The sequence below is a fragment of the Vidua macroura genome, chromosome 9 (assembly GCF_024509145.1).
Source record: "Vidua macroura isolate BioBank_ID:100142 chromosome 9, ASM2450914v1, whole genome shotgun sequence".
Lineage (NCBI taxonomy): Eukaryota > Metazoa > Chordata > Aves > Passeriformes > Viduidae > Vidua > Vidua macroura.
Genome location: NC_071579.1, coordinates 5965666 through 5993265, shown reverse-complemented (window position 1 = coordinate 5993265; position 27600 = coordinate 5965666). Strand labels below are relative to the sequence as shown.

The 27600-nt window shown below is 42.9% G+C and overlaps 1 protein-coding gene across 6 annotated transcripts in view; it reads left to right on the top strand.

The window, feature by feature from the left end:
- The window catches only part of RABGAP1L (RAB GTPase activating protein 1 like), a 232992-nt gene that overhangs the window by 190357 nt on the left and 15035 nt on the right, over positions 1-27600 (top strand). For 4 of the 6 annotated variants that reach the window (XM_053984798.1, XM_053984799.1, XM_053984801.1 and 1 more), the window contains one exon: positions 24088-24180. In XM_053984798.1, coding sequence (XP_053840773.1) covers positions 24088-24180 — 93 coding nt within the window. Of the gene's footprint in view, positions 1-5992; positions 6119-24087; positions 24181-24439; positions 26487-27600 lie in introns of those variants that run through there. The other 2 variants (XM_053984800.1, XM_053984802.1) reach the window with 2 other exon arrangements.

Below are 27600 nucleotides of genomic sequence, written 5' to 3'. Positions count from 1 at the left end.
CTAAATCATCCTGTAGTGAAACCAGGCCAGAAATCCATGTATAAATCTTTGTAAGTGCAAAGCATCCCTATACAACTCTTATGCTAATTTTCTTGGCTAATATGCTTGACCCATTTTTTTTTCTTTTCAGTACCAAGTGAAGCAATAAATGCAACAATTTTAAAACACATTTCACAGATAGTGTTGAGTTTATTACAGAGTTTAGCTCTAAATGGCATTTGTGTGGTCTAAATGCCATACAAGCATTATTCAATTCTTGGGTTAGTAGCCCCAGGGATTATCAGATACACTTGAAATGGCAAACAGGTTGTTACTGTTTGCTCATTCAGCGGGGTAGTGATTTGCCTGGGAGAGCACAGGTTTGGGAGACACTGGCTATGGCTGTGGGACAGCGGTAGGAAGGACCCTGGTACCTGGCCCTGCTCTGCAGCTGTTACCACTTGTCTGAGTTGAGGAGTTGAGTTGCTTGTGGATGTCTGCTGTCATGGAACTGGAAGGAGATAAAAAAGGGTCCCCAAAGAGAAGGGGTGACACAGGTGGCAGAAGCCCTCTGTTTTTCAGGAAATGATGCTCCAAGGCAGATGAGGAATTTCTGCCCGCTCCTTCTGCCTGGTTTCTGTAGTGTTCTCACTACTCCAGACTAGCCTGGCCCACTCAGAGGGCATTAGGCTGGAGGAGAGTTTGCCTGTTGGGGAGCTCACTGGTACCACCCCTTGCTTTTCCAAACAGAAAAGAAAAAAAAAATCTATTTTGCCAAAACAAAAGGATGGGTAAAGAGGAAATATGCTCAGATCAATTGGTTGTATTAGGTAAATACAAAGTATGCCCCAAATATCCTGTAAAATCTGTTTTTTCAACAGACAAAAGTTGGAATTTTCAAAAACTCACACTAAGATTCAGTATCCCTTTACTTGATATTGATACTGGCTCAGGGATGTCCGGTTCTTTCCTTGTTCCTCTGTCACCTATCACACCACAGCTCTTTGTGGGGCTAAGCAATAAAATGCACTGATAGTTCAACTGGAGTCCTGTGCTGCTTTCGCCCCTGGAAAAACATGAACAAGCAAAAAGTCAATGCAACTCTAACCCACATTCTCAGCAGGCAAGAAGGAAGCTCGTGAAGCAAAATATTTCTGGCAGGTGATTCACATCTGAAGGAAGCCTAGCTGGAGAGAGGAAATTACTTCTATTGCCCTTAGAAAAGTGATAGTGGCAGGATAGGAAAGATGTATGAAAACAAAGTAAAAATGCTAATTTAATAAATTAAAAGTCAAAAGAGGTTCATGAAATCATTTTAAAAGCTACAAAATAATCTGGAATGGACTGAGGTGAATAATGAGCATGTACCTGTAGGCTGGTGTCCCAGCTATGCTGCTGTTTAATCTTGTTCATGTTTGTGGGTTTTAGAAACCAAAAGAGGCAGATTTATTTTGGGCATGCCTTATTTAGCTGTAGTTCCAAGTTATGTGAAACCTGAAATGAAGAGGAAACTTGACCCAAACCCTTAAGATTTCAAGTGCTAGTAACCACCTCAGTGAGGAACAGAGCAAAGACACAGAACAGAATTAGATGAGAATGTGCTTAGAGATATCCAGGGAGTGAGCTCCAGTAGGCTGGGCAGTGATTGACTGGACTGCTCTTCCACCTTTGGAGGTTTAGGGTGCAGCTGATAAAGAGTTTTACTTTCTGTAAAGATCATCTATAGGAATACTGTGGAAGAAAATCCTTATGCAGCAGTTGTTGCTTGGAAGCACGAGTAGCTTTTTGTGTGGCATGCAGCAGATTTGGGGAGGCTGGGAGAGGGGAATTTGGGTATTTGGCACCATAAAATGAAGATTCCCAAGTCCTCAGCTCTTCCCTATGTTGGACTACACAGTTCTATTGAGGGTGAGTGCATCACCGGTGTGTCAGGAATGCCTCAGCAATTCCAGCCACGCTGACCTCTGCCATCATTGGGAGAGCACATTCCCTCTCTCCAGTGGGATGGCTTTAATCTGCATAAATTAGTTTACAGTTGTGCCTCCTTTCAAACCAGGAGCAAGCTAATTGGGAGGATTTGCCCCTGTAACTATATGTGCTAAAGCACATCAAGCCCAGATTGTTCCACACATTTGGAGAATTATTTTAGTAGAAACACAGGTGCATACACCCACTTTTTTGGGGGGAATAAAATAGGCCATGCTAATTTGACATTTTAAATAATAAAAATAAATCTTGGAGAAGCAATCACAGATCAGTCAGAGCCTGGAAATTGCATTTCTGGAATGGTGCAGGTCATTCCTGCAAGCCATGGTGACTTTGCATTCCAGCATCACGTGGAATCCAGAAGCATGTCTAAAACTGGAACAGAGTTCCAGTTTCTGCTGCTCTCTGATGGTTGGCAAGCCCTTTGTGGGTGAGAAGAGAATAGAACTCTGTGTGTGATCCACAGAGTTTGACTTGTAACCAGGTGGATTTCACTTGCTGGATGTGTCTGAAAAAGCCCTTCCTGTCGGTTCAGAATTACAAGAAGAGCTGATGCTATCATTATTCATTCCCACTGGGGGAAAAAGACATGTAAACTTATCTTGAAGACTGCCAAATGCCATTCCAAGTGCTCTGAAAGGGGTTTTATGTTTCCTTCTCTGAAGATGGCTGTGATCTTCCCGGATTCATTAATGCATGAGAGGCAAAGCACAGAAAAGGCCTTTGTGTTCCTGGAGCTGGTGGCAGGAAGGGAGGCTTACCAAGGAGCTGCACATACCTCACTTCCCTGTCTGTCAGAAGATCCTATCCCTGTCAGATAGCAGCAATTCCTGGGGGTGGAGTGAGAATGAATTTATCTTGGGAGTGAGCAGGATTTTGCTTTGCTAGGAGAGCTGGTTTGCTCAATTCAGGAATTTTCCATTCACCTCTATTATCCACCGGCATATAAATCCCAACACCTGCAATTAGAGCTCCTTACCTTAACAAGTTAACAGTTTTCTGCAGCTCACCTGTCCTTCTGCTGGCTCTCCTCTGTCTCCTGACTGCTTGGTTGAACCGCTTCTCCAAAAATTCCTGCTTTAGAGGTAGGCTTTCACAGCTGTGTCATGGAGGGGGCTGCCTTCCTGGTCCTTGACGAAGGCTGCTGCAAGGTAGATGTGGTGTTAGGCAGAGACTCACTCTTTGCTGTAAGGAAATATGAATATTCTAGGTGGGTTTTATTGTCTCTTGGTAGATTATTCATCAATTCAGCACCCAAAAACCCCAGCAGAGGGGAAGGCTCTGTATGGAGGGGCTGGCTAGATTGTGTAGTGTGGCCTGGGGAGGTGGTGGAGGGCACCTCTGCTTGCCCTTTCCCTTCTAGCTACTCTGGTGTAAGTAGGCTGCAGTTGTGCCTGGGTTGATGTGTTTGCTTTGGTCAGTTTAATTCAAAATATTTTTGTTTACCTGGCTTGATACTTATAATTTTGTGTGCTGATTCAGGGTACAGCACAGGCTGTTAACAGGGAGGTAAAATGCAGGGATCATAGGGATTTGCAGGCAGCTCAGCTTCATTAACTTGAAACAACTGAAAATTCTATTTAAAGAGATGCATCAGCCAACGTCACAAATCAGTTGTTAGTTCTTGCAATTGCTAGTTAGAACATGCCAAAATTATAAGCCCTTTGTTATGAATAGGTATGAGAATTACTGAACTAATTATACAATAATATGCAGATGTGGTTCTGTTAAGTAATTGTAACCTCTCTAAGAGGAAAAGAAAAAGGTAGTTCTGCTCCATAATCCCTTATAAATGGAAATGCTTGTTGGCTAAATCAGAGGAGGGGTTCGACTAGCTGCAGCTGTGGAGTATGTTTGACAATTTGCATTCTCCACCTCCTGCCCTTATTGCAGAATTAAATTGGTCTTTCATTAACATGGGAATGTTTGCTGTTCTACCACCTGCTCCCTCCCCTGCACCTACCTCACTGTTCAAGGTAATGCCAAGCCCTGTTGGGAGCCCCTGGCGAGTGCCAGCGGGTGGGAGGAGATGTGGGAAGGGACCTACCTCCGGCAGCACACCGGGGAGGGGCCGCGAGCAGCCCCACGCTCAGAACTTGCTCTTCCAGAAGATCCCAAACCCCCCCCTAAGGCAATGGAGGTGAGGAGGAGGAGGCAGCGTTTAAAGGCTTCAGAAAACCTGAGCCGGGTTTGGAATAGCAGGTAGGCATTTTCTGCAGGTGACATGGAGAGCCACCTTCTCGTTAGCCGGGCTGGAATCTGAAGTCTTTCTGCTGCAAGAATTAATTCATTCATTGGAAAAATTTGCCTTTGAAGAAAAACAAGGAAAGAATGAACTGTAGGTGCGTTTCAAGGGAAAAATACCTTTCTTCATCCTGCAAGGGTTAAGCATGATCAGAATCTGCTTTAGTCTCAAGAGTTTAACCTCAAGTGCTGCATTTTTTGTTTGCCATAAGCCTATTAGAACTCTCTGTTTCCTAGCAATAACATGTAATTTCTCCCCACTATATAAGTGGAAGAGATGTTAGGGTTTTAATCCTGCCCGCTAGAGCTGTTGCTCAAGTTTCCTATTCAAATGCAAATAGCACCTGGTGCTGTTTAGATAGCTGCAATCTTTGATAACGATACTCCAGGAAGAGAGGAGGAAAAAAAAAAAAAAAAAAAAAGTAAGGTGGGTCTGACTACTCATTCTGGAAAGCAAGAGTGTAACCATATGCCACACCAACCTGCACTGGACATTTCTATCCTATTTTTTCCATCCAACGCGGCTTCTTTTTGGAAACATGGATGGCCGGAATGATTTCTGTTTCTTGAGCAGGTATGATTTTTCATCAGGAAGAAAAGGCTTCCAGAGAAGATAAAAATATGGTGGATGGAGTTTTACCTTGCCTGATTGTCCTGAAAGGACTTTCTTCTGGGACATTTTGTTTCTTCAAATCTTGTATTGTTTTCTAGATTTTCATTTGTAGTTTTCAGAGTACTGATTGTTAATTATTTTTTCCGTATTTTTTCCTTGTGCTGTTTTTGCTCTGTGTCAGATAGATTAAAAGAAGTTACGATAAATGAATTGGCAAGTCAGGAGCAATTTGGAAGGCTGCTCCACTATTTAGGATTCACAGACAAGAGATAACATATTACTTCTTAGCTAAAACAAGAACAGTGACAGATCTCAGTTAAAAACCTTCTTCTGTGGAAAGTTTTAATGGCATAAACTGTTTTCATTTCACTTGTGGAGATACCAGTTTATTTAAGAAAGAGCTTTACAGCCTTGTTGCATTTTTCAGGGCTGTTTTACCTGTTATTACATTTGGAAACTGAAGGAAACTTTTTTGGAGGGTTGTGACTTGATGCAATTATCTTCCTGCTAAAATCAAAGTATCTACATGGTACAGAATGCAGTTGAGATCTACAGAAAAGCAGAAATTAGTGTTTTAAAATATTTTAAAGGAGAGATTTAGAAACTGGCAGAAAATTTCAAGGAGTGTTTGAAAGAAATCAGCATTATACCAATCTCTGTGAATTTACAAATAAGCCAGAAGCAGCAATTCGTTGGAAGGGAAGACTGCTGACAGGAATATCAGCTTTCATGGGAGAAAACTGGACATAAAGAATGAACAATTGCTACCGAACTGCAGAAGCACAGCAGTGATTTCAGTGCTGCCGTCAAGCTCCGACAGATCTTTTCCTTGTTTAATACTGACCTGTTTTGTCTCCTGCTGTTTCATCTTTGGCCTAATACTGGAACTAAAACAGGTTCTAACTAATACTGGAACTAAATCAGAATTTCTCCAAACTTCAGCAAATGCCTTTTGCAAGCCAGGTGTTGGGAGCGTGAGCAGGTGTGCCGTGCGTGCTTCCCCTGGTACGGAAGGCGCCCTTGAGAGGAAAACCCGAGCGGGAGCTGATTTGCTGGATCACGTTCTCTCCCTGGTGACACTCCTTCCCCAAGAGCGGCTCCAGCTGGGTGTGAACAACTGACGAGGAGCTGAGCCAGGGCTCCACCTTGGACTGCGGACCTGCTGAGCCGCTAAGGACAGCCAAAATGATGGAAGAGGTCTCCATAGTGGTGGCTTACGATGCCCACGTGTTTGGCCAGCTGCGCGACGAGGATTTTCTGGCCAATCTGGTGGCAGTAAGCAAACCCAAAGCTGTGGTAGGTGTTCCTCCTTTGCCATGCTCAAGGTTAAGTCCTTCTGTTGAAGACTTTACTGTTTAGCGCCCTTCTTTGTTCTTCAGTTTCTCTTTTTATTACTTAGTTTCTGTTTTATTACTTTTTCAGAAATTTGCTGTCATGCATCAACAAAATGAAAATAATCTGTTTCAGAAGAGATTATTAAAATCTCTTTCTGGGCAGCTAAGTTTAGAAGAAGATAATTTGCTCAGTAGGATCATAGTTAAATAATATTTTTTACATAACTGGAATAATTATTAAGCTAATCCAGCTGCGGACTCCGAGAATGTAAGTCAAGAGGTCGGGGTAGATGCTGTTTCTGGGGTGCAGGTACCCTCATCATGAAATCTGAGAGAATCAGTCCCTTCCTTGGGAATGGTGATGGTCCACTTTTGTATGTTTTGAAATCAGCCTAAATTTCCATAAAAACCTTTTAGTTGAATTAAATACGCTATTTCTTCATAAATAGCATATCTCTTTCTGTAAGTGACATGTAGAGTGTGGTCATCTCCCTCTGTCATGGAGATCTCAGTGCTTGGAGGGAGCTGCAGGCTCTGAAATTTGGTGCTAGAGTTCATCTTTGGCCTCAGATCCTACAGCTGAGCCCATGTGGGAGCCAGGATGCCTAGAAGCAGTCAGAGGGAGTGTTTTGAAATATAAATGTATGTAAAGGTGTTAAGCTTAATGTGCAAGCAGATGCAGTTAACATTTCAGGCTAAACACAAATTCAGCAGCCCAAAGAAGCACTCATGTGTGCAGATTTGGGGCTGGGTGTGTGTTTGTACACAGTCAGTTCCTCTGCTGGGACAAAGGAAGATGTTCTCAGAAAAGGAAAATTTGCTTTATTGTATCTTGTGTAAAGCATCACTGTGCTTGTTTCTTGCTCAGGTTTTTCTGCCTCTCCATGCTCAGGAGATCTCGGATGCATGAACTAATCTCCTGCATCTCACATAGGATCATTGAATCTCTGGATGTAAAGCAGATTTCTGCCAAATCCCTTTTATTGTGATGCTTTTTCCTGTCTCTGGTCTTCTTTGGGCCAGAATTTTCAAGGTCCATTACAAAAGTTAGATAACAAATCTAGAAATTCAGTATAGACAAAACCATGCTCTAAGATGACGAGGTTCAGAGCTGGGCTCTGAGCAGGCTTTGGTTACCAAGCACATCACAAGTCACACGCTTTTCCCTTGCTGGATATTTTTAAATACGTGGTATCCCTTAACTCACTGTGCAGCCACAGCCTTTCCTCTTGCTCTGCCTTAGCTGATGGCTGTGGCAGCATGTGTTACCTTGCCTGGAAGGCCAGGGTAGGATCTCCTTCAGACAGGACCTGGTGTTGCAGTAGGATTAACCGGAGCCTGGTACTGGCAGCTCTGGGTGAATATCTTAGGATGAATTTCTTTCAGCAAGGGATGATGACCAGAGGGTTTTCCTGGGAATTTCCTGCCCTGAACTGCTGAGGTGTTCTAGAGATAGCACTTGCAGTTGCTGAACTAAAATCCCTGTGATGAGAAGACTTTTCATGGTGGCTTACCTTGTAATTTAAACCTTTGGGAAGTGCTGCCATGATGGGCTCAGCGATGGTCTGGGCAGCAGCAGAGCACGAGTAATGGGAATTGTGTTGTGGGTCACTAGATTGCTCTGGATCAGCTCTGAGTGACCAGGAGAGAGAGGGAACTGGTGTGAAAGCACCACATTACATCTCCAGATGATTTCTGCCACTCTGAAAATAAGATGGAAAACATTTCTCTATGAAGAAACTACTTGTCTCCTAGTAAACAGAGAGCAGCCGTGGGAGGAAAAGTATCATTATTACTTTTATTTAGAAGATCTGACTAATTGACTTTACTGTAAGGGTTTGTTCTGAACAACGGGGTTTTTTTGTTTTTTTTCCTGCAATCAAGGAGTATTAACACATTTGTGTATCAATGTGGGACTTTGAGCAGCCTGGTCTAGTGCAAGGTATCCCTGCCCACAGCAAAGGGTTGGAACAAGATGGTCTTTAAGGTTCTTCAGATCCAAACCATTCTAGGACTCCATGTTTCAGTGCATTATGTACTAGTAAAGAAATTAAGAAATACTTTTTTTTGTTGGGTTACATAGGAAACACCTAACTGCTTTTTAAATTGGTTTTTGAAAGATACTAATTAAGCAAATAATGGTGCAAACAACCTGAAGAGATTTAAAATGACACTCTCTTCAGAATTATGATAGGACTAGACAATGCACGGGAGTCTGCACTGTGAAACGTCAGGACCTGATGGTTCAGAACGTTTCTTTTGGTTCTCTGCTGCTACATTTAACTGTGGGACAAGCTGACAGTCGGGATAAGTTGGGGCAAATTGTGTTGACTCTCTCACAGTCACTTCAACAGCTTGCACAAAGGTGTGTTCTGTACACAAAGGGACTTTCTGCAGGAAGTGGACATTTTGTTTATTCTAAGAGTTCATATTAATAGCACAGGTATGTTGCAATCTGGGATTCATCTGCTGGGTTTGCAAAATGCAGTTTCAGTTATTTTGAAAAGCTTTTCTATAACACGCTCAGGTTGCAGAGAATAGTTTAAAAAACAAAGCTCTGTAAAGACTTCCATTCTGTGGCTGGGAGTTGGAAGGTTTCTGGCATTACAAGTAACTCATTGTACTTCCTTTGGGTTGTGCAATGGGCTGGGGTGGTGCACAGGAGTCTCTCCTGCACAGAGAGCCATGTGTCATGACATGAATGACAAAGGGTTAATGCTGAAACCAAACCAGGCCAGGTGAGAGCTGTGCACGTTCCTTGTGCTTTAGGCCAGCCCTGTGTGGCCTTCTGACACAGCCAGTGCCATACAGGCATGAACTTGGACACAGTCAGAATTATCTGCTGTTATCTACCATCATCTGTATCTATGTGAATTATCTGTGTCCTCCCTTATAGCTGTATTTTTCACTAGAAAGCACAGCAGTATTTTTTCATGTTGTTCTGATGCTCTTAAACAATTGAACAGGATGTGGATGATCTGAGATAAGGTTTTGTTAAATATGTTTCAAAGCTACACTATGTAATAGCAATCTCCCAACATATATTATAATAAAATTAGTCATATTGTAGTGTCACCATGAAATGCAGTTGTTTTGCTGTGAGGTCTTGCTTTCAGAATTTCAACTGGTTCTGAAACTACTTTGCACAGACAGGGAGAGCAGCATATATAAATGGGCTGCTGTGTAGTTTGTGCAAGAATTGAGCAGCTTTACTGTGGGGAATTTCAATTCTCAGTTTATCTGCAGAAAACTTGGACTCAAGGGGTTATAAAAATGCTACTCTAAGTGGTATAATCCTCTTAATCCAGAGCTGAAGGACGTTCTTGTGGAAAGCTTCATTGTATTTCCATTTTCCTGCCTGCCTTGCTGTGTTTAGCTCTCTATTCAGGGGAATTATCAGCCATTTCATAGAAAGAATTTGTGGTTGCACACTAGCAGACCCTGCCATAAGGAATTTTAAGCTCTCAGCTTCTCATCAAAGCTGAACTGAGGCAGTTTAGAGTGGGTGGGTGAATGGCAAAGCAGGTGAAAGACTTGGGAGGCCTAGGAGAAGTGCGGTACACAGTCATCCATGGGTTGAAGTCTAACATTTTTGGGGGTTAATAGTGGGGCTGTGTTTAATATCTTCAGGCCAAGACACCAGAAGAGGATGCACCCTGTTTTACAGGGGGCAGAAACTGGAGGGTAGGCGCTGGGCTGAGAGGAGCTTGCTGAGGTTCAGCAAGTGCAAAGGCAAATGCAAAATCCTGAGTAGGATAAAATCCATCATCCCTGCAGGATGGGGACTAAATCTCTGGACAGCATGAGTGCAGGCTGGGAGTTGTGGTGGATAATCTGTGCTCTGCAGTGCCCAAGGCTGGCTGTGCACAGACAGGTCCCAGTGAAATGTGTCTCTCCCTGAATCCTCCTGAGCCCACAGAGACCAGGGATATTCACAGGCTAAAGCGAGTGGAGTAGTAGGCTGATGGGAGGGCAGGGTCAGACTGCATGGTGAAGGATGGGAGAATTGGAGCATCTTAGCCTGAGGAGGAGAAAGCTCAGGAGGGATCTAATTGTAGTCTCTGGCCACCTAGAAGAAGTTCATAGAAAGCAGAAAGCCAAACTCTGAGGCACACAGTGACAGGACATTGCATTATGACAAATGGTCATAATTTGCAGCAGAGTCAGTTCTGGCTCAGCACAAGGGAAAGCAGTTCTGTCCAGGGAGACCTTGGTATCTCCATCCTTGGAGGCCTTCAGGAGCGGCATGCAGCATGCTCTGGCTTTGAACCTGCCCCTGCCTCAGCAAGAGCTTAGTCCATGTGCCCCATGGAGCCCTTCCAATCTCAGTTTTTCCTTGAATTTCTAATTCTGCCTGTGTGGAGTCTTCCAGTACAGAGTCCCTGGCAGCACTTGAGCTTTTGAAGGCCATCTTTCCCTGGCATCCTGTAGTTGGAGCTGCTGCCAGAGGAGGGAGGAAGGTTGGGTGGTCACTGTTATGGCAGTTGGCTCTTTCCACAGATCCAATCCTCATCTGAACCCTTTCCTTTCCAGCACAAGCATGGATCCTGCTTTCAGGGTGTCTCGAGGAGCTGTCCCCACCACAGTCCCTCCCTCCTCTGTGGGCAGGAGCTGCCAGATTCTGTCCCAATTCTCTTGCCTTGTCTTTGGAACAGCTCCCTTGTGCTGAGGATTTTGAGCTCTCACTGAGAGGCATTTACACTCTGCCCAAACATTTCAGGGGCTCTGCTCTACGTCCCCTTCAGTCTTTTCCCCAGCTGCATCTCCCAGGACAAGATGCAGTGTTACAGTATTGGTCTCAGTGACAATCCAGGGCTGACCTTCCCTGGTCAGCTTCCTTTCCCCTACCCTTGTGCATCCCAGGGCTCACATCAGCCTCTGCTGCAGCCTGGTTCTGACAGTAGAGTTACATTTTTGGCAGTAAGGTGATCTGTTATTTCCTCCCTTCTCTCTGTACCAGTGTTTATTCCCAGTCCCACACTGATCTCTGTCCTCCTGAGCAGTGCCAATGCAGCTGCTCATAGAGCTGAACTACCAGTATTGATGCAATGAACATTTAAAAAAATAATTTAATTGAAGTATTTCTCCAGGTTTATACAGTTTCTAGTTCTTCTTCTGCACTGTTCTTTCTTTCCGTGTGACATTTGCAAATTCTATTAGTTGGATTGTATCTTTCATTGCAGGCCACTGATGTAGTGTTTGATAGTGCTGGATCTTTGATGAGGCCCAGAATGTCATTGACCAAAATGAAAGCCTTTCACAATGGCTTTTTGACCCATTTCCTGAGTTTTTAATTCATGCTTTATGGTTGTTGCATACTCCTTGGAGGGTCTTGGGTTTTAAGAAAATAAATCCCTCATGTAGTAGTGAAGCGCTAGAGAAGACTCTTAAAACTGTGAAGTTACTTTTATCAGAGTTAGAGGTTAGGATTTTTCCTTTTTTTTTCTTTCTCTCAGGGAATTTTCTCCCATTTGTTACCTAAGAGATGATACTTAGATATTTAGAGAAACAAAAGATGTGGCTGGGAGGAGGAGGAGGAGGAGGAAGGGTGCAGTTTGCTACTATATGCGAGCTGGGGGCTTTGGGAAGTGCAGAGGTGCCGTGAAGACTTTGGCTGGGGATGAGGGGCTGGGCTCAGCTGTGAGCTCTCTCTCGGGACCAGAGTGGGACAGGTGTGTCAGGACTATTGCTGCCCAGAGGATTCGCTGCCACTGCTGAGTGTTTCTGTTCTTCACTGTGTGAGAAGCGACGCTCACTTTTAAAAATTTCAAAAGTTTATTAAAAACCTTAACAAACTCCAACAAAGGACTGAGTAAGGAAAAAGAACAGCGTGCACTGAGAGTAGGTGACCTGGCAGCCGTCGGCTCGTGTATAAAATGGCTGCTCCGCCTTTTATACCCTGGGTTGTTTCACGCTACCCCGGCCCCTCCCAAAGTCTGTCTGTCAACTCTTCTCATTTATTGGTGGAGGCTTTTTTCTTGCAACCTGTTAGGAGGTGAGGTGTTGCCATGCTGCGCCCTCCCAGCAACAAGCTGTCCCATTCCTAACTGCCCCATGTAAGGGACACAGGTACACACCTTCCCTTCACACATCCCAGACAGCCCAGGCTGTCTGGTGGCAGCAATGCAGGGGAAAGGGGACTGTGGGGAGAACAGAGGACATCTGAACAACAAACTACAATAACATAACTATACATGAGTAAAGCTTCTCTTAACATACACACAATATTCATCCCTTAATTGGGAGAGCCGGTCATCTCGTTATTGATCTATAAGAACTGCATCTCCTTATCATGGGTGAGCCTCTGCTTGCAGGAGCAGCTGTTGACCTGGGACCTTTTCCACACCCGCCCTCACAGGGGTGGGGACCCTGACCCTGACCCTGACCCCCTCTGGGGGCAGTATCTCCCAGCTGCTTGCAGGAGTTTGGCTGCTGCTGCCCAGCCCTGCTGTTTTCTGCGCTGCTTTGGGCTTTTTGCTACACTTTTACCCGACACCCCTTGCCCACCTGCACACCCAGCAGCTCCTGGTATGGCTCTGGAGATTTTGCTACGCTTTGGTTGTCACCCCAGGTGTGCCTACCTCTGTCATTCCAGCCACTGCTCCAAGGTCCCTGCTAGAGCCCGTTTCGCCTTTTGGAGGGGCAGCAGCACCTGCCTGCCATGAGTTTGCCAAGGATGCCCCTTTTCCATCTCTTTGTGCCGGCTGTGCATGCCATATGTATAATTTGTTTGGGGTTTTTTTGGGGTTTTTTTTTTGGTTTTTTTTTTTTTTTTTTTTTTTTTTTTTTTTGTTTGGTTTGGTTTGGTTTGGTTTTTTGTTTGTTTTTGTTTTTGTTTTTTTTTTTTCTAGTAAAGAACTGATATTCCCCTTCCATATCTTTGCCTGAAAGTGTGACATTCACATTCTCTGGACAGAGGGACAAAATTCTGTCTCTCAGGGGAAGCACGGAGAGAAGAAAAAACAATCTTACAATCTTTATCTCTGCTCCTTTGTTTTCCCCATGTGGAATGTGGTGTGGAGATTGTTCACCTGAAGTGATTGCTGGGTTGGATTCTGGTGAAGGTTGTTTGGGTTCAGTGACCAATCAGATCCAGCTGTGGCTTGGACTCTCAGCAGGGAATCACGAGTTTGAGTTAGGTAAGTAAGAAGTATGTAGAATAGTACAGGTTCTCTTCAAATTCTATATTAATGTAATATAGTATAGTTCTAATAAAGCAGATCCTTCAGCCTTCTGATCTGGAGCCAGACATCATTTCTTCTCGTTGTGGGTCACCTGATTTTACGCCATGAAAGCCCCATAATTTCAGAGTTACAGTAATTCAGAGGGAAGTGGGTCGTGTTTTCCATTCCAAGGGAGGTTGCCACCTTGGCAGGCTTCTGTTTTTCCAATGTAGGCAGGCAGATCTGTAGATAAAGAGAAAAATGGGTCCTAGAGTTTATAACGTGACGTTAGCATGGAACCAGTTTTTTAGCCAGATCCTTATCAGCTCTGCAGAGCATTTGTGTGGGTTCTTGGTTTCATCTTGCCAGCCAAAGTCATCCAGATGGGTTGATTTGTGGTGCTTAAATGTTATTTCCATACAGGGATTTTGGTCTAAGGGAATCTTTACTGCTTTAAGTATTTAGTATAAAAAACAAGAGTGGACCAGATATATCTTCTGCTTGTTCTGTCAGTACTTCTGCCCTGCAAAAAAAACCTGCAGACTGGTTAGAGCTGAGCTGTTTTCTGGACCATTGTGACTCATCTGAACCATAATTATTTTTGAGCTGTATTTTTTAATGCATTTGATCTACACTTAGAAATCTTCTTCTTTCCTATATCATCTAGAATACCATCCAGCCTAATGGAATTCAAAGAAGAATTTGAACTTTTTTTTCTTCATTTAGTTTGAGTTACTGTTTAAAATGTTCCCAAATAATAACCTGTATTATTCTCTGTTTAATTTCTCTTCGTATCTGAATGCATTCTTCTTGCTGCCTTTTTATTGTCATTGGATCAAGAAAGAATTATTTAAGTAATGTCTCAAATATGCATTTTATAAATAGCAATAGAATTTTGAAGCATTCAAAAGAAGGCCATCAATGTTCTGAAGTTTCCTCATTCTCTTCTTAAAAAAAATCCGGGAAATCAATTCAAATGTTTCTGGGCACTGGAGAAACAGCTTGTTTCTGTCATCATTACAAGCTCATTCAGGGGAAGAAATTTGAAATAAGTTTCTAGATGTTTTTGGTTATATGTGGCAAGTACGTTCATGGACTTTGAAAGGAGTGCTGAAATGAGATGAAAAGGCAATTTTAGCTCTTTACAGAAGTCCAGTTTCATAATTACTAGAAGATGCAGGTAAATATTAGTTACAAATATTCTGTCTTCAATGTCTACAAACTACTTTCTTTTTGAACCCAATTCTCAGAAGAACTTGGCTTACTTTGTGCTGAGATTGGAAAATGTATTTCAGTGGGTTTTATCCTCTTGGGTTTGTGCTTTCATGCACAGTGTAATATATTTTTTTCCTTTATTGCTTCCTTCTACCTGTGTCAACATGAGCTCACTGAAAACCAGCCATCTGTGTTGACTGGACTGCTGGTTATGGTGGTTGCTGATGTTATAAACTGTGGGCTTCTAGAAAAATCCAGATTTTTGATTTAGATTTTTTAATTTTGGTTTGATTTAGAGCAGCGTGTCAGCTGTGCCAAGGCGATGCTCTGTGTGTATAGAGTTGTGCTTTTGCTTCAAGGCAGAGTTGCCAAAGTGATCCCAAGTTAGGATATCAAGGCATACGTAAGATATTGTGAATACTTGTCTGTTACCTTGGAGACCACAGTGCACAGGCAAGAATGAACACACTGATTGTCCAGGCTGAACTTCTAGAGCAGGTCAGGCAATACTGGAACAGGATAACAAGAATCCAGTTATCTCAGAACCAAAGGTCTCATTCTTTCCATGGCCAGAGGAATAAGGAATAGACAGCACTAGGACAGAGAGCTCAGGGGAAGAGAAGATGGCTTGCTGCTTCTCTGCTGCTGCTGTACCAGAGGGTAAAAATCATGGCAGCCAGATGTTGCTGGTAATTTGCTGGCTTTGTTTCCCAAAGGAAGTGTCTGCTCTCTGTGTGGGAGCTCTTTCCCTTGCAGGGCTCCTTTCAGTGGCAGCAGCTTGGCTTTCCTGCTGAAGCTGGCAGCATGGACACATTTCATCTTTTACTTTCGGCCCCTCCTGCCTGACAAACTCCTTGCTTCTGTCAATGCTTAAGGTGCTGTTGGGATGTTCTGTGCTGGGTGATGAAGTGGCAGGTCTGGAGTGCATTGGGAAATGATGAGCCTGGCAGCCTCTCAGCTAAACGTGATGGATGAGCACAGTTCTGTGGCATGTGGTAGTGGTGGCTGGTAGTGCTGGTGTGGTGGTAGAACCATAGCTGGGGCAGGGAGAGCAGCAGAAGGTTAAAAAAAAAACCCCAACAAAACAAAACCACAACAGCCTTGTATATACAGGTTTGGGAACTGGAACAGCTCCTTTGTATCTCTGGGTGCTGATGGGCTGTGCAGCTGTGCAGTCCCATCCCCATGGATACTCCCAGGCAGCTGCTCAAACTACATCAATGGCCAAAAAGTGATTTTAAACAGCCCTTCCCTTCCTCCACCTCCATGCCAGCTCTGTGCCAAGGCATCCTGCAGGTCCAGAGGCTGGAAGATGCAACATAAGACAAAACCTGAAGCCTCATTCAAGGTGTAGAGGGAACCTTCTTGGCAGATGAAGGATCAGTGAGATAACAGAGCAGGGCATGGATTGATTGTTGCACTGAAAGGCTGTGCCAGGCTTCACTGAGCCTTGCTGATACCTTGGACACTGTCCCACTTGTATTTTCAAAATGCTGATCATTTAATGTGTGGCTTTTTTTAGGGTATTAGCAATTTTGTTTATGGAGCTGGATAAGCAGGAAAAAGGCAAGACTTTTAGAGAATGAAGCTGTGTTAGGTGCTGAAATATAGATAAAATATTTGGTATAACAAAGCAGATTGTAGAGCTTGTAATAATAAATTGTATAGATTATAGATGGTATAGAGCTTATAGATTGTATAGAACTTTATTAATTATTTTAATATTATATATATATAATAGAAAATACATAATATAATATATACTATATATTATCTATTACCTACATTTTATATAATATATATTTTATATATTTTATATATTAATATATAATATTAATTATAGATTGTTTAGAGCTTGTAATTAAAGATTGTGGTGAATTATATAATCACAGGTTTTAAGGGACATTAAAGACCATTTGGATACACTTCCCTGCCGTGGGCAGGGACACTTTTCACTATCCCAGGCTGCACCAAGCCCTCTCCAACCTGGCCTTGGACACTTCCAGGGGTGGGGCAGCCTGGGATAGTGAAAAGTGTCCCTGCCTCTGTGCCTCCTCACCCTCACAATGAAGAAGGTCTTCCTCATATCTAACTTATCCTTGTGCTCTGGCAGTGTGAAGCTGTTCCACCCCTTGTACAAAGTCCCTCTCCAGCTCTCTTGGAGCCCCTTTAGGGGCTCTAATGTCTCCCCAGACCCCTCCCTTCTCCAGATTGAACAACCCCAGCTCCCTCAGTTGGTGTTCAAGGGAGAGGTGCTCCAGCCCACAGAGCATCTCTATGGCCTCCTGGACCTACTCCAGCAAGTCCACAATGGTTCAGTTTTAATATGGAAAAGGCATCTATTTTCTGCTAGTGGAGTAATGCACTAAAAAGTAATTGCTCTTAGTAACTTGTAGGTTTGAAATATTGATAAAAGTAATGACAGGTTTGAGCATCAAGGACCTCCACATGCATCAGAGAAACCTGATGCTGATTTTAAGACGCAAATAAGATTTTTTTTTTTTAATACTGTGACTCAGAGTTGATCTAAAATAATATTAACACGTAGAATGTGTGCTCAAAGAATGCTGCAAGAATCTTTGATTACCTGGGCATATGGTTCAGAGTTGTCATCTAGCACCCATCCTCCACCTCTGGAAGTAGATTATTTTTCATCTTTTGCTGGACACAGAGTGTGACAGGAGACAAGATGTGGCTCAGTCATTCAGCACAATCAGAACCTTGTCTTGCAGGCAACAGGTTTCAGAATATGTGTTGAGGAGGGGTTTATTAGCTGAAAGCTGTGCACTCTGTGGACTAAATACGTTGAATGAGATGGGTTTTACAGTAAAGCCTTGGTAAAAACACTGGTTTGAACCTTGGCACTGATAAGTTGCTGGCCTTGTGTTGGCAGTTGTGCTGTAGGTCTGTGTTAGTTCCAGAATAAACATGGCTGGAAGTGAACCCTATCACCATGTAGCTGGGAGAGGCTGTTTCCTGCTCTGTGATGTGAGAAAATTCCTTGGTTCTTTCTCCTGCATGTCTGATTCTGTTGCCACAGGGATGGCGGTGAAGGCTGTGTGTGTGTCATCCTGCTTGCTGCTCTCTCTCTTGCTGTGATGTGCTAAGAAATGTGACCAAAGCTCTGGAATTGTGGTGGACACAGTTTAGATCTCAATCAGAATGAACTGTGTACCTCTGGTGGGGAGAGCTAAGAGCTGGATTTCACACAGTCACCAAGGAGACTTAAAACCTTCAGCATCAAATGCTGTATATCAAAAGGGGTGTGTATGTAAGGCACAGAACCACCTGGAGCTGTTATGTTTATGAGGTACAAACTGATGAGTAAATCCTGCGCTGGAAAAACAGCTGCTGCTTATAGGAAGTGTTACCCAGAGCAGAGCCTTGGCTTACATGGCTGGGCAGCATCACTCTCCCAGTTACCCAGTCCTCACCGTGGCTGTTGCATGTACAAGTAGTTCCATTTAGCCTGGATAGTCCTGGGTAGCAGAGGTCTCATTGTTCAGGCATTCTCTAAATTAGGGCAGATAATGAAAATGACCTGTAAGCAGATATTTTCCATCTAGAATGTTTCTGATGTTGGTGTCCTTCCCCACAGGATTCCTGTTGCCCAGAGCCATTGAAATGCAAACAGTGTGCTGGCTGGCAGTGGCTCTGGTTGTTCCTTTCCCGGTATGTGTCTCACTCTGCAGCCCTCAGCTGTGCAGAAGGAAGCACTTGTGTCTGGGGGAGCTGTGAGACATCAGCTGCAAGTGCAGAAAATAATCAGCCATTTCCAAGCACTGCTTTTCAGCCACTCAGGGTGTCTCTTCTTTCCTAAAACAAAGAGAATTGAAGTGGATAATAAACCTTGCATGTGTCAAAATGAAAATGAATTTTTGATGGCAGAAAGACATTTTGAGATTCTGAAAAGCATCTGCTACAGGCAAAACATCCTTTCCTTGGCCCTTTTTCATAGATGTAGGTTCCCCTGCAGCCTCTCAAACACAAGCTCTGTGGTCAGTGTGAAAGTACACGTTGGTGTTTAGAGTTACAATTCAGGGAATCCAAATTCCATTCTCTTTTCCTGTGTTGCTGCAGGACTGATGTACAATGGGGCTTATTGAACATCTCTCTGTCTCAGCTTACTCTTAGTTAAATGTTTTGCTAACTGAGCCTAACTAAGCAGATCTTTAAACAGCAGGGCTGCAGAAGAATAATGGGCTATACCTGGTTCAGTGGATTCTCGTGAATGGAAATACATTGTGGAGATTAAAATCTGACTAAAGGATCTGGTGTTGGAAATGATCCAGCATCACTGACTCTGCTGCTGCTGGCTTGAATCACAGTAAATTGTGCAGGTGCTCTGTAAATTATGCAACCTGCCTTTCTCTTGTCTCTATAAACTCCTTTGAATGTGCCATTGCAATTGAGACATTTTGATAATGGACTAATGCAGAGAAATTAAACAAAATTCACAGCAATGCTGGTTTCCTTTGCCTTCAGGTGGCTTTCAGGTTGGCTTTCTGTAATCCTGAAGACTCTCTTCAGGAATTCTTAAACGTGCAGAGCTGGCAAGGAGGTGACATGCACAAGAAGAAACATCTCCCTCTGCATAGAAGGGATACTCAGGTGTGCTGGGGTGGAGCTGTTTTGCTGATATAAAAAGGGCATTTCTCTCAGTTCTGTTTCCAAGCACGAGGTGGAGAGATGCTGTTGTGCAGCAGATGCTCAGGCATGCATTCAGCAGGACATCTCTCCAAGGAATTTCAGGGAACAACTCCTTCCTTCTGGCATAGATGGTAAACTAGCATCTGACAGCTGGGGCTTTTATTGTGCCCCAAAACCCAGGGATTAGATGGTGCTGAATGAGCTTCACAGTGGGGTTGAATGCAGGATGTGTGGGATGAATGGAATACTGTCAGCATGGTGAAAACGCTGGAGGAGGTCTCTTCCAAGGCTTTCAAACTGGTGGTGAAACAAACAGCCTGTTGCCAGTGAGCCCTTCCCTTTATGGTGTCAGAAGGAGAGTTGGGAATTCTTCAAGCTGTGCTCCAGCCTGGAATTTCTTTTTAGGCAGCTGATGTAAATCCTACATTAATTTTTACAAATGGATGTTGCAGGTTTTCTGTGCAGAATACCCATCCCAAATAGAGTTCTGTGAGAAATTACAATTTTCCCTTTCAGATTTCATGCTTGTGGCTAAGATCTCATTGGAGACACAGTTGTTCAGATTATACTGCATAATAGCTAAGTACAATATATCCCATTCACCCCCTTTAAAGTCCAATCCAGGGGAAAGTCTGTTGTGTCAGCATAGTACTGTGGGGTTTATTCTTTCTTTTTCATTACTGCCTCCTCCCAGGAGAAAAACAAATGGCTTTATCTACTTCTGAGCCTTATTCCTAGACAGATATGGCAGGATACTCTGCATTGCTTTTGGCCAACCATATTTCAAGGAAAAGATGGTACAGTTGCCCATAGTTATGACTGCACAGATGAGTAGCACCAAGTCAGTTTTTTTAATCTAATTTTGTTACACTGCAACCTTCATTTGGCTTAATAAAGTACTTAAATGGAGCTGTATTCCTTAAAATAGAGCTGCTTCCTTCCTGGAACTTGATGTAGTTGTATTTCAAATATAAAGTATTAACTGGAAAAAAATAGCACAATTTTGAGTGTGAACTAGAGATGCTGTGTGTGACTGGAAATTTTTTATTGCTAATCTGCTGAGCTTCTGTTTAAAGCTCACAGACTTCACCCAACACTCACAGAACCCAGCCTCATTGTGAAATTGGCTTTTTTTTTCTTTTTTTTTTTTTTTTTCTTTTACATTGAGGCAAGAACTAGAGAGAACTAGAGAGAATAAAGTGTTAAGAGTGAGGAGATTAGAGAACACTGGCTACATTGTTAGTGTGGTGGGACAATGTATTTTTGTAGTGTTAATGCAGTGCTAGATAGAGAAAGGAAGTGGGGAGCTGGGAAAGGGATCCCCTGCTCAGTTTGGCATTGTGGTGGTGCTGGAAATCAGAAATCAAGTAACAGGATTTCACTATCTGGATCAGCCTCTCGCTGTCTGCAGTATGTTCAGGAAATCACTTCCCATCTCTGCTTCCATTTCCTTGGCTGTCAAATGAACACAGCGATAACTGTCTCCTCTGAGTGCTCTGGCTGCATTAGAGCAATGAAACATTTGGGAGGAAGGAGTCATAGGTGTGATTTATGAATCCAGCAAGGTCAGGCTGAGCTGCCTGTAAACAGCTGAAGAAATCACAGAATGAGGGAAGGGTCTCCTGAAGCTGAGCAGGTGCTGATATACACTGTCCATGCCCAGTACTGCCCAAGGAAATGAAGCAAATCTCTCCAGCTCTGTCTGAACAGGGGCAGCTAAAACCAAAGTGGTTTTGTTTCTCTTCCATGATGCAGTGAGTCTTTCAAGCATTTGGTGCCATTGGTTGTTTTCAGAAAGAGGTTTTGCTTGTTCAGTTCTTCTCTGTGGATATTTTATTAAGATGCTCTGCATGGGTGTTTCCCTACATATAACTACTTATAACATGATTTTATACTTGAAGGCAATAAAATAAAAAAACTCAATGAGGTAAGATATTGAGATAAACAGTTATGAGGAATGTTTATACACTGTAAGAGTCTCCTAAATTTGATAACCATCAGTTCAAGCCAATATACCCCATGGTGCTAAAGAAAGAAAAAAGGAATCGATATTGCAGAAGCTTTTACAGAGAATTTATGAGCACTTTGTTCAGGATCAGTTCATGAAGACTGAAGCATGGCTAGCACTATGCACTTACTTATGGAAGTGCTTACTGAGAAATCCCTTGTTGAATTCACAAACTGTTTCAGGGAATTAAATTGGGAAATACAGAAATGGGCTTTTAAATTTTTTTTCCATTTATTAGTGTATACTCAGAAGAAGAAAGTGCTATAATAAATTATCAAACTCCTTTGAGAAATGTGGCAGAATAGACAGTAGTAGTGAAGTGTAGTCCCTGCCAAAGTTCTTGGGCATACTTGCTCCAGTTTCTGTTTTACAAGATAAGTGAGTTAGTATGGACTGGTTTCTGGTAGGAGTTCCCCTTAAGATAGATTTTCACTGTATTTAGGTACTTCCCAGTCAAGATTTGTAGCATAAATAGATAGTGATATGCAGCAGTCACTATCATCTTTCAAAGAGCTGGAAACTGTTTTCTTTGTCACACCTGATGCTTGCATGATCTGATGCTTGTTTCAGGTATTATTTACTGTCAGTATTCCTAAGAAAGTGTTGCTGTGCTTTTTCCTTGCTGGAGAGGCCATCCCTCAGCCCAGGCCACAGCTGTGGATGGCTCCTGTGGTGCTGAATGAGGGAGCTGATGCCTCCAAGGCCCCAGAGGAGCCACACAGTCCTGCTCACTGCTGTGAATTGAAATACAAGCAAGTAAGGAGAGCATATAGATAAGAAGGGTTGATGGAATGAATTAGCAAGCAATTAAGAAATGGTTGATAGTTGTGAGAGGTGGAAGCCCCCAACACCCAGTGCCAGGCTAAGGTGAGCAGCACTGCTCACATAAGAATAGGAGGGTAAAGGGTTGTGATGGTGCAATTTTTACCTTCACTTTCCACCCTTATCTCCCCATTTACACACACAAAATCTATTTACAGACACACAGACTTACAACACAAATTTACAGACACAAAATCTCTCTTACATCTCTTGTTCCTTCCGATGGCAGGATTCTTTCTGAAGCTCTTACGTGGCTATGTGAACAGAAGTCTTGTCTGTCTTCCTGTGTAGAGAAACTTAGTTCTTATATGCACTTTAAAGTCTTTTCAATGAAAAGCATCAAGAATCAGGAAAATCTTTGGTTGAACAGATCATCATCTAAGTTACAGCTGTGTTGTGCCTTTTTGCTGTGCTGCACCACGAAATCTCCTTTTTATTTATCTTTATTTCCTGGTGGTTGCATACTGGAGCACAAAACTCCACAGCAGAACCTGAGAACTGTGTTTGGAGGGTGTCCTTATCACACCCCATCTGGGGAGCCTTGGTCTGGTTCTCTAAATGAAAGTCCAATAATTCTGGTGAAAGGAGGGGATGGATCAGGCTTTGAATGTGTGATGGGTTTATTTCATTTAAAATACTATCCTGAAATTATTTCTAATTCTTATGATTATTAAATAGCCTGAACAGGGTGCAGCCAAGACAAAGCTGGCTGGGTTTGTGTTAGGAGGATTATTCAGTTGAAATTTATAAAAGCATCTCTCAGTTAGTCACTTTCATTTCATGGTGTTTTGCCCTATTAAGTGTCATCAAAGTGAAATTTTCTTGTATGTTTGCCCAATGTACTTCATGTTTTTATCTTTACCATTTTCTCTTTGTTTGCTTTAAGGGGGTTGATTTCAGATTCCATCAGTAGTTATAGGAATTGGTGCTGCTTTATTAATGATTTGCAGATCATGGATTCCATGTTTGCTACTTCCACCTCCCTCTGCAGCAACACTGAGCACTTGCTTGGTCCCTTTGGGTGCTGCAGAGCAAAGAGGCTTTGGGCTGAAAACCAGAAAAGAGAAAACAGCTCCAAAACTACACAGAAACTCATATCTCTGCTCAGTGACAGTAGTTTTTGCCCTAAGGCAAGGTGACAGTGGCATGTCCTCACAGCAGGAGGCAGCTAAACATGATCAATATAGGCAAGAGGAGTATCTGCATGATAGATCAAGGGAAAGCCTGTGTTTATACTCCTGGTGGTACATGGTGTGAGGGATCTCTCCAGCTGCCAGCAGGTGACCTGAGTAATGCTGTCAGAGATCTCCAGGGAGAGATGGGAGCATTGCATACCCAGCCAAAAGGTGAAGGGAAAGCAGAGGCTCCCCATGCTTTGTTGAAAAGAACACAGGCTCCTTCTGATCAGTGTTTGAAGTAGAAGCATTCCCAGGATCAAGCAGCCTGGGTTTTGACCTTTCTGCATGGCTGTTTACCAAATTTGTTTGTGATTTCTATGAGCCACCTCTCCGCTCGCTTGCACTGCAGCATCTCCATCTGTGCCTAGGAGGGCTCTGATGCCAGACTTCATGAGGGCATTGGTCACAGGCTGTAATTTAGACATTAATACTCTCTCAGCAATAAAACCATTACTTGGATCTCCCCCAGGGAATTGTCTGGTCCTTTTGTATGAGCACTCCTTTGTTCTCATCTCACTTTTAACAGTTGTCTTGCTAAAGCAGTGTTTCGGTGAATCATATGTATCAAAATGTATTTTCCTCTTTCCTGTTCTCCCACTTGTCTGTGCTTTTTTCTTCTTGTTAGTCTTGTTAAAATGTCTCCACTTTTGTTTCCCTTTAACTGTCTGAATAATTAGCAGCAGTGGGCACAGAAAGATTTCTGTCAATGTGAGCTGTATTGGTAAGTGTTTGACATGGCTTAATGAGTAGGGGAGGGGGAACAGTGGGGAGAGACTTTATTCAGCAGCAGCTTTCCAGCACTTCCTCAGTTTCCTGTTTGTAGGGAGACCTTTCAGTCAGCTTTTCCAGCATTCCTCTCATTTTTAAATGCATGTTTCCCAAATCTGTTCCACAGGTGCCAACGAAAAAGCTGAAGAAATATGAGAGAGAGTACCAAACAATGCGAGAGAGCCAGCTGCAGCAGGAAGATCCTATGGACAGATACAAGGTAGGGGGATGCTAAATGGGAATTTGGTGAATCCCATGAGGAGTGAGCTGTCTCCAGCAGCTGAGGTGTGTGTACCATGCTCACCTCCCTGGGATGTGCCAAGTCAGACCTTAGGGAAGTGAAGGTGAACTCATCCCCTTTCTTGAATAAGCACTTTGAAACTCTAGATTTAGTCTTTTTTTCCAAGAATATTTCAATCACAATTTGTAACTCTTAAGACATCTGCAAGTAGCCACATATAATATTTTTCTTCTTTCAGTTTATATGTTTGTAGGTAACTCTCCTGCTGTTGCACTATTACGGGAGATCTTCATGAGCCGCAGAAACAAAGGGTGATTCAGCTACAGACACAGAAAGGAGAAAATACACATTGTTCTAGTGCAAGCTGTGTGCAGTGGCATCCACAGAGACTTTGGAAGATGAACTCTTCCTTGGCTGATACGATCCTTATTATTCATTCCTGTTTATACCAAGCTTCAGTAATTTTTTGTTGAGATAATACCTATTATGGTGGGACCCAGAGCTCCTCTGGGGTCCTGAGGTACTGCTGCAATAGAGTTAATAGTGATGGATGTTCCTCTTTAAAGGAGCAGAGAAATAAGGTTCAGTTGTTAATGTGATAGCTTGATAGTTCACTGAAAAAGAGCAGTTCTACAATTTCAGGTCAGCTTTGCTTATCTTTACAATGTATTTGCTTTCATTGTCACGGCTACGTTCTGTTGCCAGAGATTTTGTGTGCTGGAGGCTCTGTCTCTGGGCACAGACGTTATTGAGAGGTTGGGATCATGTTATTCCTCGCTCTGTTTGGAGCAATTCAGTTTGCTCTAGGTGAAGCTGCCAGGGCTGAAGCACTTTACTGCCCGCTGCCCAGGACAGCTGGGAACTGACATTTCTTACATATCCTTGTACTGTTTGCTTGCTGTTCTTCATTGTGCCTTAATATGTTAGTGCCATTGTGGTTGTTATGGAGTCTTCCAGGGTGTGGAGGGGTGAATAATCACACAGAGTGCCACAGGCTTGACATGACCTGTAAACATAAGAAAAGTGCACCACGTTCAAAAAACCAGAGTATGGAAATCTGTGGTGAGAGAGTGTGCCTTAATTCATAAATGTGACAAAGAAAACTTACAGGTATGAAGTCAAACTGACTCTTTTTTGTTCTTTCAAAAAAGCATTTGTCTGTGAGAAAATTGTATTTAAGTGTAGGTTTTTTGCCATCAAAGAGTGGAGATTTTATTGTTTATGAGACTTAGGAGTGCTGTAGCTGCTGTAGAGCCAATAGCAAGTATGACCTATTTGGAAAAAAACACAAGTGGCTGCTGATTAACTTTTAAGTATTTTCCTAGTGGTTCACTTATATTACTGTGGAATTAAAATAATGCTTAGGAAACAAATACGGGTTCTTTAAAGCTCGGTGGAAGCATATTAACTAGTTAATCCTGGTCAATGCACAGTGAAGAACATTATCCCAAGCTGCAAATGAGGATGTAGGAAGTGACTCTTGTTATGTGAGTCACTGTCACAGTCAAGATCACAGCCCAGGGTTTTGGCTTGTGCTTTTGAAATTCACTGTGGATTTTTTTATTAAGCTGTATTGGGTCTGATCCTCTTAAGGATGCTGTGAATAGAGAGTCCCTGTAATAGGTTAGTTGTATATTAACTTCAAAGTCTGGACATGTTCGTCAGCTGATGGGTGTCATGGAAAAATGCTTGTAAATGTTCTTTGTTCCTTGTCTTGTTTGTTAAATTGTATTGATATGTGAAGTTGAGATTGGTAGGAACTGACATTTCAGGAGTGTTTCCAAAGGGCAGCAAGAAAATGTCACTTGTGTGGATCCTCCCAGGCAGCACATGGAGAGCCAGCCTTGCTTTTTGTTTGTCCTTTAGGGGAGCACTCTGCAGCCTGCATGGTCAGGGATGCATTTCATTTGGGCAGCACCTGTGCAGGGCTTCCAGCAGCCAGGCTTGGCTTGGGAAAGGACAAAAGCCAGCCTTGCCTACAAGCACAGCACTGCTGTCAACTCCTGCTCTGTGGGCTGTGCCCCACTGCCCTACAACCTTGTAATTTTTACAGTTTCCCTTCCCAAGTGTGAGGTTTTTGCTGCCTAGGAAGGGGGTGTTTCTTGGATGGGATCACTGGAATAGAGATCCTGCAGATTGTTCCTTGTATGGGTCAAGAAGGAAAAGAGCTTTAAATCGGTAGATAGTTTTTAGCTGTAGATTTTAGAGTTGTTGTTACCAGCAGAAATTTATCAGGCCCACAGAGACACAGTGATTCTGTGTGATGAAGGATGTCTGTGTGACACAGCCCTCAGAGGAAGTGCCTTGATGGCCTCTCGAGAGGGAGATGGGCTGGTTTTGCAGTGTCTGGCCTAGTAACCAGTTGTGTTTGCCTGACAGGTTAAATTCATGTGCTCCCATGAGCTGTGTTAAACACGCAGCAGTTCCTGCCCAGCACAAATTTTACATGTTGTGATTTGATTTACCAGAAGAGCAGTATTAAAGAGTGGCATTATTTTTGGTGTTTGTTTCATTCTGTACTTACAAGTATTATTAAGGAAAAGTGCAAGTTTTTCTGGACATGTGTTTACTTTATTTTCCATTGCTTATAACAAATTACCATATTTTTGTGTTATTTGTCACCAAATTTCGTAACTTTTAGTTAAATTGCAAATTCCCTATAGAAGCTAGGAAGTAAAGTGAGTCATATGTGTAGAAAAAATAGTAATAGATTCCAGGTTGATGTTTTTCTAAATATTATGGAGTTTTATATCTGTGCTTGAGAATGCCTCATGTAACAAGATTTGGGTTGACTTGATGAGAAAATTCCAGAAGTGAGCCTGGGAACTGATTTAAAATAAAGAGGATATAGTTGTTCCAAGAAGGGCTGGAGTTTTGCAAGCAGATGCTGCTGTTCTGGTCCACCTTTTCTTCTGTTGACCTCCGTGTGCAATGGAGAAGTTGTGTGAATAAATGTGTAATTTGGACATAATAGCCTTCTCTGTGTTTTGAAGGAGAAGCAAAAATTAATACACTGGTCATTTTTATTCAGTCATGGCAACTGAATGTAATCATCATGAGGAAAATCATGATGACTTTTGTTGTGGGACCTTGTCTGTTGTTTCTTTAAAAATTTTGCTGGGGCTCTGTGGGAATGCTTCTCCAGAGTCACCAAACAGAAAACACAACTGCCTCCAGGAGCCTCTGTGTTGCTTACCATGAGAGGCTTTCCTGGATCACTTGCTGTAAAAGCTTTTTGGGTTCTAGATGGAGGTTCACGGGATTCTCCTTTGGAGCTCCTCCAGTATCAAGAGCCCTTTCCATTGGGTTTATGAAGACCTCAGTTTGCTCACATCCAGAAAGTGAATTCTCATCAGTGTTTTCATTCCACCATTGAGGAGCTGTTCACACTCAGAGGTC